General features: G+C 41.0%; 1 protein-coding gene across 1 annotated transcript in view; it reads right to left on the reverse strand.

Moving 5' to 3' along the window:
* Positions 1-275: 275 nt before the first annotated feature.
* The window catches only part of amacr (alpha-methylacyl-CoA racemase), a 51,805-nt gene continuing 36,341 nt past the window's right edge, over positions 276-15,739 (reverse strand). Inside the window, exons 5-6 of the mRNA XM_014129329.2 lie at positions 2,930-3,116; positions 276-1,585 (exon numbers count right to left, since the gene is read on the reverse strand). Coding sequence (XP_013984804.2) covers positions 1,176-1,585; positions 2,930-3,116 — 597 coding nt within the window. The 3' untranslated portion in view covers positions 276-1,175. The remainder of the gene's footprint in view (positions 1,586-2,929; positions 3,117-15,739) is intronic.

The raw sequence follows: 15,739 nt of genomic DNA on the forward strand, positions 1-15,739 counted from the left end.
CTAGACTACTTTGAGTGGAGGAAGTGAACATTCTTATCAATGTGGTCCATCACGATTAGATGAATTATGCTAGAAAAGTGAAGGGGTCTGAATACTTTCTGAATGTACTGTGTGTGTCTATATGCCTGTAGTAAATGACATTCCTGATTTAAAGCGCTGTATCTATAGCTTTGGGTGATACTTAAATTATCAAATAGAATTCTAGGTTTCTGAACATCATGCATTAAATTGATCTAACAGCTGTACTACAAAATAAAATAAAAAAGAAACATGACTTTAATTGAAGCATTTTAATACAAATTGTCAAGAAATATTATTAATGGGGTGCCCATTCAGCTTTGAAAACATTCAAGATAAAATACAGGCACTTCAGTCAATAGCTGAGAATAATTTCTCACCACATTTATAGAATTACAAAGACTATTCAGAGAGGGACATTATGACACGTTAATGTATTTGGTACTGGTGCTCCTTGTATATAGCCTCGTTGTTTTTATTGTGTTACAATTTCTTTATTTAGAAAATATTTTTCTTACTTTTTAACTTTGCATTGTTGGGAATGGGATCGTAAGTAAGCATTTCATTGTAAAAGTCTACACCTGCTGTATTCTGCGAATGTGACCAATAACATTTTATTTGATAATGTAAAATCACCACGAACCCTTGATACAGGTAATAACTGATATGAAAGAGTACTTACAGTCAAGGGTCATCATTCTCTCCGCCTCCTCCTGCTCTACCTTACTCTAGTAATGACTGACATATTGTCATTGCTATCTAGCTATTAACATAATTACATCAATTACAATTAAGTGCTTACAGTCCAAACACTTACAAAGGCATCAGGGCTTGCAGTAGGTGGAAGATGTTCTACTGAAGCAATTTTTGCATATTACAGGGAAGCCATTACTACAAACACCTGTAAGTTACATATAATAATAACAATTATATGAATTAATTGCATTTGCAGTGTGATTTATCCAAGGGCTCCAAGTACTTAATGATTGAATAGCTAATCCACCAGCAATGCATGGCACACCACGTATCAAAGACGGTTGTCCAACTTTTAAACACTAAAGTGTACATTGGAGAGCCGGGGTGTTTTTCTTAAAGAAGGAAAATGGGATGGAGGGAGGAGGAGAGAGGCAGGAGGCAGTAGAAGAAGAAAGGCCTGGCTACAACCGTGCTTTGGCTACGTTACACTCAATAATACCAGCTGAGAGCAACTGGTCTACCTCTGCTAGTTTGAAGCCAAACTCCTCTAGAACGGGGCGTGTGTGTTCCCCTATAAGGGGGTCCTGGGCCAGGCAGGGGTCAGCAGGGGTACGGGACAGGACAGGTGCGGGGCTCGGAGTCACCTCCCCCTGGGCGTCCCTGTGGAAGGAGGCCCTCTCCTGGTTATGGGGGTGGGAGATCACTTCGTCCAGAGAGAGAACGGGAGTCACACAGGCGTCCTTTCCATCGAACACGCGACCCCACTCCTCCTGTGTCTTAGTCGCAAAGTGCTTAGTGAAGATCTGCCTCAACACTGGCCAATCAGAGAAGCTCATCTGTGGAGGAAGGTTGGCAGCATCTAATCCCAGGCCTAGAAAAGGTGATATGCAAATTATGAGTTATGAGTAACACATAGATATGGATGCAGTAGAGGAAATAGGTTCCCACTAGATGTGGCAAAGTCAAAAGGTTAGCTACATGGTAAAACATTTATTTTTAAAAGGTAAGGTTAGGGTTAGACAATTTAGCAGTGTGGTTAAGGTTAGGTTTCAAATCAGATATTAAGAACCGAAGTTGTAAAAAATTGTTTGGGTTTATGACTTTGCCACTTGCCCAGATAGTGATGACAGGAAAGAGAAGTAATATCTATTCAAACTCATTCCATATGTAATGAACAAGCACCCATCAATGTTTGACATTACAGAAAGGTTAAATCATTGGTATTCCTTTTATCTGGCTCAAAAAGAATGAAGTGTCATTCAAGCTGTGTGAGAATGACGTACTTCATTATTTTACAGTTTAGAGAAATCTTTAAACAAACACAAATGAGTTAATCAAGAGGTGTCCTGTGGGTATTTACAGTGTCTTCAGAAAGTATTCATACCCGTTGAATTATTCCACATTTTCTTGTGTTACAGCCTGAATTTAAAAATGTTTTTTTCCTCCCTCACCCATCTACACACAATACCCCATAATGACAACATGTTTCTAGAAATCTTGGCAAATTTATTGAAAATGAAATACAGAAATATCATCACACCCGATTCAATACTTTGTAGAAGCACCTTTGACAGTGACTACTCTAAGTGCTTTCCCCACCTGGATTGTGAAACATTTGCCCATAATTCTTTTAAAAATTCATCATGCTCTGTCAAATTGGGTTGATCATTGCTACACAACCATTTTCAGGTCTTTATATAGATTTTCAAGCAGATTTAAGTCAAAACTGTAACTCGGCCACTCAGGAACAAGCACCGTCTTCTTGGTAAGCAACTCCAGTGTAGATTAGGCCTTGTGTTTAAAAAAAAGAATCTCTATTTAATTGATTTTAAATGAAGGCACAACAACGTGAAAAAAAAGTAAAGGGTGTCAATACTTTCTGAAGGCACTGTATCTGTCCAGTTTTTAAAATGGATTTTCACAGCTGCAAGACGGTTGCATGAAAAAGAATGGTGTGAGTGTTGTTTGCACTGTCTTGCTGTGCATGATGTGTTTGTGTGTGTGTGTGCAATATGCATTATACATGACAGACTGTTAGATGTGCTCAGTATGCCAGGGGAGGGAAGGAGGGATAATCTGCAGAGAGATGCTGATCAGCCTGCCTGGACACAGTTGGGAGAAGCGGTGGAGGAGCAGGGGAAAGACAAACAAGAGAGAGAAGCAGGAGAGAAAGAAAATAAGACAATCAGTGAAAGTAAAGTTGAGCAAAACTGACCATGGATGAGTTGGTTATAGAACTGTGTCTCAATAGCCCCGACAGCCATGTATTTCCCATCAGAGGTCTGGTACGTGTCATAGAATGGAGCTCCACTGTCCAGCATGTTCTCCCCACGCGAGTTGTTCCACAGGCCATTACTACGAGATTTCCACACAAACGAGCCAACATAGGCAGCACCTTCTACCTGGAAATAAGAGGGATGTGTAGGGTGACTATACTGTTTTATGATTGGCATACAAACTGCAAACAAAGTTGCACTGATTCCAACGTCATCCATGGCCTACATTTCCCTAAAAAATGTTTAAATCAAAGCTTCAGGTAAAATCTTCAGACCTGTCAGTCAATGGATTAAAAGAAGACGTTTACCTAAAATCTAGAAACGCTCAACTGATTCCACACATCGACACTACACTGTACAAAAATATAAAAACGCAACATGTAAAGTGTTGGCCCCATGTTTCATGAGCTGAAATAAAAGCTCCCAGACATTTTCCGTACGCACAAAAATCTATTTCTCTCAAATTTTTTGCACAAATTTGTTAACATCTGTTAATGAGCATTTCTTCTTTGCCAAGATAATCCATCCACCTGACAGGTGTGGCATATCAAGAAGCTGATTAAACAGCATGATCATTACACAGGTGCACCTTGTGCTGGGGACAATAAAAGGCCACTCTAAAATGTGCAGTTCTGCCACACAGCACAATGCCAAAGACGTCTCTAGATTTGAGGCAATTGAGTGCAATTGGCATGCTGACTGCAGAACTGTTGCCAGAACATGTAATGTTAATTGCTATACCATTAGTCACCTCCTACGTCGTTTTAGAGAATTTGGCAGTATGTCCAACCGGCCTCACAACCGCAAACCACGTGTAACCAAGCACTTACAAATCCTGCTTCTTCACACAATGTACCGGGGAGATGGCAGACAGCGTGTCTAGTGTCATGTGGGCGAGCGGTTTGCTGATGTCAACGTTGTGAACAGTGTTCCATGGTGGTGGTGGGGTTATGGTATGGGCAGGCAGGCATAAGCTACGGACAATGAACACAATTGCACTTTAACGAAGGCAATTTGAATGCACAGAGATACCGTGACAAGCACCTGAGGCCCATTGTCATGACATTCATCCACTGCCATCACCTCGTGTTTGTACACAATTCCTGGAAGCTGAAAATGTCCCAGTTCTTCCATGGACTGCATACTTACCAGACATTGAGCATGTTTGGGTGCTCTGGATTGACGTATACAACAGCGTGTTCCAGTTCCCGCCAATATCCAGAAACTTCACACAGCCATTGAAGAGGAGTGGGACAACATTCCACAATCAACAGCCTGATCAACTCTATGAGAAGGAGATGTTTCACGCTGCATGAGGCAAATGGTGGTCACACCAGATACTCACTGGTTTTCTGATCCACGCTCCTACCTGTTTTACCAACAGATACATATCTGCATTGCCAGTCATCTGAAATCCATAGATTAGGGCCTAATGAATTAATTTCAGTTGACTGATTTCCGTACATTAACTGTACCTCAGTAAAATCTTTTGTTTGTTGCATGTTGCATTTATATTTTGTTCAGTGGAGTTTGACCTCTCCCTCCCTGTAGTGCTGTACTGAAACAGCAGCAAAAATGGATGCAGGCCTCGCTCTGCTCTGTTGCCTTCATTATTTGAAAAGTGTGGACAAATTCATTGTCAAACTCAAAAGTACTACCGGTTTTGAGTCAGGAAATGTGCACTTTTCCATCGAAAACGTCTGCGTTTATTTTATATATCATTATTTTATGTGGCCGACTGCCACAGAAGCGGAGATGGGTAACAACTGCACATGGACGCTCTCGAGGGAACCGTTAGCTACTGCTGTGGCTTGAGACTGCTAGCTAACCGTAAATTGACAGGAAAAGGCTCTGACAGGACGGATTCATGCAGATAGGCTACGATGTGAATTTGTGGTAAGTTAGAACAGAGAGAGAGAGAGTATTCACTACTATAGACTTCGGTCATAATCAAAGCTTTGTTAACCATTACGTTTTTATGTTCCAGTTACAGTGTATAACAGACGTTGCGAGCTAGCTAACAGTAACGCTAACGGTGTCTTTTAAATTCGACATAAGTTATGTGGCGATGATATCTAGTTAACGCTGTATTCAATGTAGTTTTGCTATCTGTGCAAGGGTATAAATGAGACAGATGACGTATCATGCACATATCTTTTCATACTCAATTGCTTTCATTCAGTAGGCCATTGCAAAACAATTATCAGTAGGTCATGTGTAGAAAAGGTGACAGTGTTGATCACAATGTAATTGTATTATCCTCAATTTCTCAACTGTAGGCTAGCTAATGACTAACGTTAGATGGACATACAGAAATTCTTCAAGAGAGGCAGTGCCAGCAGCTATGCCGAAGGCCAATCCGGTGAGAACTGAAGATTTTACCAGTTCAAACAAACAAATTATAACTTAAACTGATTAATCACCTATTACGCCTTGAGTTATTGTAAATGAGTTTAATAAAAATACATGTCAAAACACAGCAGACAAGAATGAGGGAAAGAAGCTGGAGGCTGATAGGGCTGAGGGAGCATGTCTGATGAAGGTTAGTGATAAAAAAGCAAGTAGATGTTTTAGCTTTCAGTTAAATTTGTACAGCATATGTCTTACTTTTGTTAGGCATAAATAAATGATGTTCATGATATCTTAAAGGGTCATGCAGAAAGAGAGGCTTCTGTGCAAGGCAGAGATCAACATTTGAGCTGTATAAGTGAGAGAGAGCAAGCATGCCCAGAGAAAGAGGGACAACAAACAGATCCAGAGAGGGAGGGACAACAAACAGATCCAGAGAGGGAGGGACAACAAACAGATCCAGAGAGGGAGGGACAACAAACAGATCCAGAGAGGGAGGGACAACAAACAGATCCAGAGAGGGAGGGACAACAAACAGATCCAGAGAGGGAGGGACAACAAACAGATCCAGAGAGGGAGGGACAACAAACAGATCCAGAGAGGGAGGGACAACAAACAGATCCAGAGAGGGAGGGACAACAAACAGATCCAGAGAGGGAGGGACAACAAACAGATCCAGAGAGGGAGGGACAACAAACAGATCCAGAGAGGGAGGGACAACAAACAGATCCAGGGAGAGAAAGTAATCAAGCCGCTGCAGCAATTCCTTCCAGAAATGAGAGCGATTTAGGTGACACTGGGCCCAGACAAGTGAAGCTGAAGTTTTGGTACACAGAAAAGTGCATTTCAGCACTGCTGGTTTGAGAAATATAATTGGGTAGAGTACTCTGTCCACAAAAACGCAGTTTTCTGCTTTCCATTATCTTCGGTAAACATGAGATGGCGCAAATACACAGAGACAGTGTTGTGGCATGGCAAAGCTACCAGGTAACTAACAAAGGTACAATTATCCATCAAATGTGACGTCTCTCTCTCCAGAATCTCAGAATGACACGATCGAATGCTGTGCTCAAGAGATTACAGACACCATAGTCTCTGAGATGTCAAAGTCTGGAATGTATGCCATTATGGCGGATGAGGCCAGGGATGGGCAATCTGAACAGTTGGCTGTGTGTGTACGGTATGCGACAGAGAGGACAGTTAAGGAGCGTTTACTAGCACTAGCAGAAATCAAGTAATTTGATGCAGCTCCAAATGAGACGGGTAGCAGGCCTAAAGTGCGTTGCACAGACCTATGATGGTGCAGCTGTCATGAGTGGGTCCAAAGCAGGTGTGCAAGAACATTTCAGAGTGCTGCATCCGGAGGCAATTTATGTACATTGCTAATCTCATGAGCTTAATGTGGTGTTGTGTCATACTTGTGGGCTATTCTTGAGGCTGCTGAGTTTTTCAAATTTCTTGGAGAATGTGTATTCGTTTTTCAGTACATCCCTAGTTAACCACCACAAGTTCAAAGAAGCTCAGTCCAAACTTAGAATAGCATCAGCTGAACTTGTACAGCTCTCAAACACTTGCTGGGCATGCCAGCTGCGGTCCATAAATGCAGTCCTGGACACTTTAACTGCTATTTTCGATGGTCTATCTGCCATTGGATCCCTCATGGCTGTTGGTCTAAGAACAAAGCTTCATAAGTTCTCCACTGTGTATTTGCTACTGATGTTTCAGTCCCTTCTTTCTATAACTGAGGGACTACATAAGTTCCTCCAGAAAGAGACTGTAGACCTGGCAGAAGCTTGTTTCGGCAAACAAGCTGTATGTGACACACTGATAGGCAAACGCACAGATGCATTTGCCACAGAACTTTATGAAAGAACCAAAGCACTCTGTGAAATTCACAATATTCCATAGGCAGATGCAGCAAGAAAGCACAAACAAAGGAAAATGGGAGATTGTGGTGGAGACCTCCTTGGGTTTAGGCACAGAATTGTCATATTCCCAAACAATGAAAACAGAGTTGTTGCTCCCCTGCTTGGACAGGATGGTTTGTGAGCTTGACCAGCGATTCTCGACTGTAGATGCAGGTCTGCTCAAAAAGGCATACAGGCATGCAGCCCCAACTCAAACTTCCTAGATACATCATGCTTAACTGAGTTTGCCAAGCACTACGGTATTGATGTTAAAACAGAAGAGATGTTGGTGGCCAGAAACTTTCTTGAAAAGAGAGGCTGGATGTCCTCCCAAAGATATGCTTGCTGTGCATAACCTCCTGGATGATGATATGTTTCCTTCTCTGAAGGAAATCATTCCGGTTGCCATCACAATTCCTGTGAGCAGCTGCTCCTGTGAAAGGTCCTTTAGTGCACTGCACCGGCTGCACTCCTGGTTACGTAAGACAATGGGTCAGAAAAGGCTTGCAGACATGTCCACGGAGGATGAAGTGCTTGGGCCACTAAGCCACAATAGTGTTATTGACCTGCATATCACTCACCTCACTTACAGTATTTTGGCTACATAGTACAACCATCTTTGTGCCTTTTGTTGGTGTTGGATGGACGGAAGACGCAGGGTTTTGAAAAATTCTAAATATGCTGCGTCCGTCTCACACTGGAGCCTTCAACCGCAAGGGGGAGTTGCGTATGGCATATAGCAGGTAAAGTTAGCTACGAAAAGTGGAAAAAGAGATGGCAGCAACAGCAAGCTGGTGTTCGGTCCCTGGCTGCACTTTATACACGAAATAGGGAAGGCGGCACCAAATTTAACCGTTTTCAGATAAAAGATACGGAGAGATGCAGAAGATTGTTTGGTAACAATTTGATGTAGTAAATATGATGGAAATACTTCTGCAGCCATCCTTGCATCGCAGCGTGTGTATAGCAAGCACTTCAGCGATGATGTATATGAACGAGATATGAGATCTGAAATGATGGGGACAGAAAACCAAAGGATACTAAAAGATACAGCTGTTGCTACTGTATTTCCATGGACTGGATCTGGCCGGGGACCCCTTTTGTGATAGCAAATTAATCCGCCACCCCCTCATTATCAAAACACAACTCAAGTGAGATAAAAATAAGAGTTATACTATGACTTTGGCAATGCATGGCTTGATGAACCAAGTCTTGGGCCCTGGGAAGGAACATTTTAAAAGGCCCATCTCTTGGCTTTGGAGAGAAAATGTTGCAGCTTTAAAGCTAATAGCCTGCAATTCTACACATTTTGCCTTTAGGACAGAGATCATCCTTTGCAGTTTTAAAACTTAATTACATGCATTTATGTTAAAAGAAATGCAATTTTGGGGAATACAAGAAGAATTGAGTTGAAAAATGTATAAATCGGTGTAGTACTGTGGTACCTGTGAGCCTCCCATGCCCATGTTGCCCAGGGTTAAGAACATACATTTTAGAATTACATTGTATTGTATTACACCCTGAACTTGCTCCACGGATCCCTTGGCCAAAATGTGTCTAATCTGTCATTGTTGGTAATATTCACCCCAATTATAATTATTTTTAAACTAGATTTTGAGATCTGGCCGTGGACCTCCTGCAGTACAGTGGACCCCACTTTGAGAACCCCTGCTATTCAGGTTAGCATATGTGTTATCTTACATCGCAGAATAGAATATACAAAAAACATTGTGATAAATAAACATAGGCTATATAGTCTATTGGACTAATGTGCAAACATAAACCCACCAATGGTCCCGCTCATAGAGGTTATTGATAAGAGATCATTCAATAAAGTAAAGTTGAGCTATTTACTCATTGGATCATTGTCCATTTGGCCCAGCTGGAACAGGGTTGGGTCTCCAGATAGTTTTCCCCGCAGGACATTTGTGGCCTGCAAAATCCCTTTGTTTGCAAAAGCAAACTAACTGCTCATCATCATCATCATTATCATTATGTTCCTCCATTTCTATAACTATTGTAGTCACATATTACATTTCTCTGAAGTACAAACATTCCTCAGGAATGTGTTGGGTCTGTGATCCAGCTGCTGCTGCCATCTGAAGCTCAATTTGCCTCAATTATTGGTCCGAATACTCAGGCTCAAATAAATACGGTTTGACGACACCATCGGCGTCCCTCCAGTAGTTTTCTTGATCACTCGCGAGTATTTCGTCGCCAGACATATTTGTTGGTTGTTGTTAACTTTGCATAAATAATGTTTAACGCTGTCATCACTTCTCCGCTGAAAAAAAACGTACATCTGTGAATAAGGGCATAACGTGCTGTTTCTACGTAGCAAGGATTCCCTCGAGAGGGTCCATGTGCAGTTGTTACCCATCTCCACTGCTGTGGCAGTCGGCTACATAAAGTAATGATATAAAAGAATCAAATGTTTAAGGTGGAAAAGTACACATTTCCTGACTCAAAACAGATATTACTTTTAACAAAAATAGGTAATTTGGCCGTATGCTTTCAATAAAACAATGAATTTGCCCACACTTCGTAGATTTCTGAATCATGAATTCACTGGCAATGGAGCTGAGCGAGTACTGCATCTTCCAATGCCACGAGTCACATGACCCGTTTTTTCAGCTGTTTCAGTACAGCACTACAGAGAGAAAGAGGGGGAAAGGGAAAACTCCACTGAATTAGTTTCAATGTATGGAACTATTTGAGAGTTTCTGGATTTTGGGTGAACTTCTTTAAGTATTAGTCTTTAAAAACATAATTAGCAGTTGGTAGAGAGACGCTACCACTCTATTGCAGCTGCGAAGAGGGCAGTGTGTGAGAGATGGGAGCGAGCAGATGAAGGGACCAAGGCAACTCGGCTACAGCCAAGACTAGCTAACCTGTTCTCATCCTCCTAGATCTATCTGCTGGCTTCGATACCGTGAACCATCACATCCTCCTCTTCACCGTCTCAGGGCTGGGCGTCTCAGGCTCTGCACACTCTTGGATTGCATCCTATCTGACAGGCCGCTCCTACCAGGTGACATGGAGAGGATATGTGTCTGCACCACGTACTCTCACTACTGATGTCCCGCATGGCTCAGTTCTAGGCCCTCTTCTCTCTATACACCAAGTCACTTGGCTCTGTCATATCCTCACATGGTCTCTCCTATTGTTGCTATGCGGATGACACTCAACTGTTCTCCTTCTGACACCCAGGTGGTGACGCGCATCTCTGCGTGCCTGGCAGAAATCTCAACTTGGATGTCGGCCCACCACCTCAAGCTCAAAAACACGGAACTGCTCTTCCTCCCGGGGAAGGCCTGCCTGCTCAAAGACCTCTCCATCACGGTTGACAACTCCAGTGTCGCCCTCCCATTGTGTAAAGAACCTTGGCGTGACCCTGCACAACACCCTGTCGTTCTCTGCAAACATCAAAGCAGTGACCTGCTCCTGCAGGTTCATGCTCTACAACATCCATAGAGTACGACCTTACCTCACACAGGAAGCGGCGCAGGTCCTAATCCAGGCACTTGTCCTCTCCAGTCTGGACTACTGCAACTCGCTGTTGGCTGGGCTCCCCGCTTGTGCCATCAAACCCCTGCAACTTATCCAGAATGCTGCAGCCCGCCTGGTTTTCAAACTTCTCATTTTCTCTCATGTCACGTAACTTTATTCCATCTTGCGTTGCGTTAGTGAACTCTAACTCCACTTGCTACACATTGAGCCTCTTTGCCACTTTGACTGGTTGAGGCTACCAGTCTTTTTATGGTGCGCATGTCATAAAAACTACATTGAAAAGATGACTTTTTAAATGATTTAATAAAACAATGATGTATCCTTGTATCTAACATGGATGTTTTAATTCAGAAGAAGCCTTTTTAAATGTTAAAATAAGCCTATAATTTTTTTCTAGCAAATATGAATACTCACACAAGTATTTGAATACTAACGCCCATTTGAATATTCAAATAACCGCGCACATCCCTAGCAGTCGGCATTCACATCCCAGTTGTTGGCTTTATGCATTCATTATTATTAATGAATGATTAGCATCGGGCTATTAAATATATCATCATCGCTACTGGGAGAGGCCTCATATTAGTCTCTAGTGCTCAAAAATAAGAATACAATTCATTTCTCATTCTATCTACGTTTGAACCTCACCATAGTGTGTATTACATCATTTTGGGAATAACCTTGTCAGTCAGCTTACTACATACTAGTTTCTAGGGTTCAAAACACAATAAATCAATTAAAAAAATTCAGTCGGTGCCTTTACATTTTGTACCTCGACATATTCTGTATTTACGTCAACTTGGGAATAGCCCAACAGTGACAGTGTTCTTCCTTTTACACAGTGGATGCTTTTAAACAAAAACCACAATGTGTTTCGTATGTTTTTGTTAATAGATGGAAATCAACTCACTGAAGGGACATCCACAGTGTAAAGCTATTTCCATGGCTTTGTTAGCCTGCTGGTTAGGTGTCCATTTCTCAAAAAGTTTGTCCACACTACTGGATTATGAAAAAAGCAGGGGACAGATCAAAGTGAAAACCCAGCATGCACTGACACTGAACTGTTTTGTTGGAGTGGCGAATCAGGGAGCTTTTGAGAAATTCTCCTTTGAAACAGCTTCTTTGAGGGTCACAAACCCAAGCCATGCACAAAACACATGCATTTCAAAAGGATGGACCATCAATTAAATCCATTTCTCACAGGATCAGTGGCCATCCCTATACCAAATGATGTCAGGAACAGAGTGCTAAATGTTCAAGAAGCCATCCAAAAGCATTCTAAGCAGTCCTTTTTCAAATAAAAGCTTGTGTGCATCTTCAGCCTTTTCCCCAGTATATTTCTTTGAGTGTATGGATTTCAATTCCACATATCTTATAGCAACAGGAGTCCAGGAATAAGAAGTTGTTGGTACTTAATCCTTCTGAGTAAAAAACATTCATATGAACAATTTTCATATGAACCGACCACATATCTGAATGAGTCAGAGAAAGGATGAGAAGAGGCTAAGGATTAACCGTTCTAGAAAGTGGGGAATCATACAGGCCTTCAGAAAGTATTCATACCGCTTCACTCATTCCACATTTTGTTGTGTTACAGACCGAATTCCAAAATGGATTACATTGTTATTTTTTCTCACCCATCTACACACACTACCCCATAATGAAATCCGTGCAAATTTATTGAAAATGAAATACACAAATCGAATTTACATAAGTATTCATGCCCCTGAGTCTTTACTTTGAAGAAGCACTTTTTGCCTAAGTCTAAGAGCTTTCCACACTTGGATTGTGCAACATTTGCCCATTATTCTTTTCAAAATTCTTCAAGCGCTGCCAAATTGGTTGTTGATCATTACTAAAGAACCATTTTCAGGTCTGGCCATAGATTTTCAAGTAGGGAGAGGGGTGGTCAACCGTGCTCGTAATTGATTTAGGCTTGTCCAAAATTGTTTATTTGGGGTATCAGGTTGATTGTGGAGGTCTGCACACTAAGAAATGTATAGTAATTTCCTCTACAAATGCATTGAGATACCGATCTGTCATTAACATGCCTCTCGCAACCTAAGCTCCAGCTGAAATGTCATTGCCAGAATCCATAAATGAAATTGTGTAATGAAGCATATGTGGAACTGTATGAAGCAAAGGTCTAAAGCCATGGTTTTACAAGTTGGATTGTACAACACTGAATGAAGGTTTTGAAAGGATGAAGTGTCTGGTTTTGTGTGTTCATTTTGTTTACAACCCAGAATGAAGGGTTTGAAAGTGTCTGTGGTTTTATGCATTTATTTTGTTCACTTACTCCTTTGATAGTTCAAGTAATAACCAAATGAATAAAACAATGATAATTATCACAGAGTGAGTGATAAGAGGGAATGTGATGGAACATTTTATGTTTGTGCTTTTCTAATAACCAATTTCTGTGTTCATGCAAGTAACTGAACGTGCCTGGGAGCAATCATCACTATCAGTATCTGCAATTTGGTAGTATGCCCAGAACCTTGTTTTGAGAAAGGGATATCCAAGTTTTGAGAGAACAAGCCTTGTGAGGTATTGGTCGGTCACATGCATGAACCAAACATTAATGATGAACTAATTATGAATAAGCTAAATCATGCAAATATAACTTGTCTGTGTAAGCAGTATATAAAAAGAGAACTAAACGGGACTGCCCCAGTGGAACTCACTTCAGACTAGTGGTCGACCGATTAATCGGAATGGCCGCTTAATTAGGGCCGATTTCAAGTTTTCATAACAATCGGAAATCGGTATTTTTGGACGCCGATTTGGCTTATTTAAAAAAAATAATGTTTAGACCTTTATTGAACTAGGCAAGTCAGTGAAGAACACATTCTTATTTTCAATGACGGCCTAGGAACGGTGGGTTAACTGCCTTGTTCAGGGGCAGAACGACAGATTTTTACCTTGTCAGCTCGGGGATTCAATCTTGCAACCTTACGGTTAACTAGTCCAACGCTCTAACCACCTGCTTTACATTGCACTCCACGAGGAGCCTGCCTGTTACGCGAATGCAGTAAGAAGCCAAGGTAAGTTGCTAGCTAGCATTAAACTTATCTTATAAAAAACAATCAAATCATAATCACAAGTTAACTACACATGGTTGATGATATTACTAGTTTATCTAGCCTGTCCTGCGTTGCATATAATCGCTTAGGTACACGTTGCTCCAACCATAAACATCAATGCCTTTCTTAAAATCAATACACAAGTAAATATTTTTAAACCTGCATATTTAGTTAATATTGCCTGCTAACATGAATTTCTTTTAACTAGGGCAAATGTGTCACTTCTCTAGCAAACAGAGTCAGGGTATATGCAGCAGTTTGGGCCGCCTGGCTCGTTGCGAACTGTGAAGACTATTTCTTCCTAACAAAGACAGCCGACTTCACCAAATGGGGGATGATTTAACAAAAGCGCATTTGCTGAAAAAAGCACAATCGTTGCACGACTGTACCTAGCCATAAACATCAATGCCTTTCTTAAAATCAATACACAGAAGTATATATTTTTAAACCTGCATATTTAGCTAAAAGAAATCCAGGTTAGCAGGCAATATTAACCAGGTGAAATTGTGTCATTTTGTGTTCATTGCACGCTGAGTCAGGGTATATGCAACAGTTTGGGCTGCCTGGCTCATTGCGAACTAATTTGCCAGAATTTGACGTAATTATGACATAACATTGAAGGTTGTGCAATGTAACAGGAATATTTAGACTTAGGGATGCCACCCGTTAGATAAAATATGGAACGGTTCCGTATTTCACTGACAGGAAAAAAAGTTTTGTTTTGACCTAAGGCTCGTATTTCTGTGTGTTATGTTATAATTAAGTCTATGATTTGATAGAGCAGTCTGACTGAGCGATGGTAGGCAGCAGCAGGCTCGTAAGCATTCATTCAAAACAGCACTTTCGTGCGTTTTGCCAGCAGCCCTTCACAATGCATTGCGCTGTTTATGACATCAAGCCTATCAACTCCCAAGATGAGGCTGGTGTAACCGATGTGAAATGGCTAGCTAGTTAGCCGGGTGCGCGCTAATAGCGTTTCAAACGTCACTCGCTCTGAGACTTGGAGTAGTTGTTCCCCTTGCTCTGCATGGGTAACGCTGCTTCGAGGGTGGCTGTTGTCGATGTGTTCCTGGTTCGAGCCCAGGTAGGAGCGAGGAGAGTGACGGAAGCTATACTGTTACACTGGCAATACCAAAGTGCCTATAAGAACATCCAATAGTCAAAAGGTATATGAAATACAAATCGTATAGAGAGAAATAGTCCTATAATTCCTATAATAACTACAACCTAAAACTTCTTACCTGGGAAAATTGAAGACTTATGTTAAAAGGAACCACCAGCTTTCATATATTCTCATGTTCTGCGCAAGGAACTTAAACGTTAGCTTTTTTTACATGGCACATGTTGCACTTTTACTTTCTTCTCCAACACTTTGTTTTTGCATTATTTAAACCAAACTGAACATGTTTCATTATTTATTTGAGGCTAAATTGATTTTATTGATGTATTATATTAAGTTAAAATAAGTGTTCATTCAGTATTGTTGTAATTGTTATTATTACAAATAAATGTAAAATAAATAAATAAATAAAAACAATAAATCGGCATCAGCTTTTTTTGGCCCTCCAATAACCGGTATCGGCGTTGAAAAATCATAATCGGTTGACCTCTACTTCAGACCGGTACTTTATGCATCTAAGTTTGACTGTGACCTCTCCGGCATGCTGTTAATAAACAATGATTCATTTAAGATTGAAGTGTCCCTGTACAGAATCCAGCGCAACTTATGTGACTTGTTAAGAACATTACTCCTGAAGTTATTTAGGCTTGCCATAAAAGGGGTTGAATACTTACTATAGACATTTCAGCTTTTCATAAATTTGTAAAAACATAATACTACTTTTACATTATGGGGTATTGTGTGTAGGCCATTGCAAACACATCTAAATGTAATCAATTT

Source organism: Salmo salar, chromosome ssa01 (genome assembly GCF_905237065.1).
Source record: "Salmo salar chromosome ssa01, Ssal_v3.1, whole genome shotgun sequence".
In the NCBI taxonomy this organism is placed as follows: Eukaryota; Metazoa; Chordata; class Actinopteri; order Salmoniformes; family Salmonidae; genus Salmo; species Salmo salar.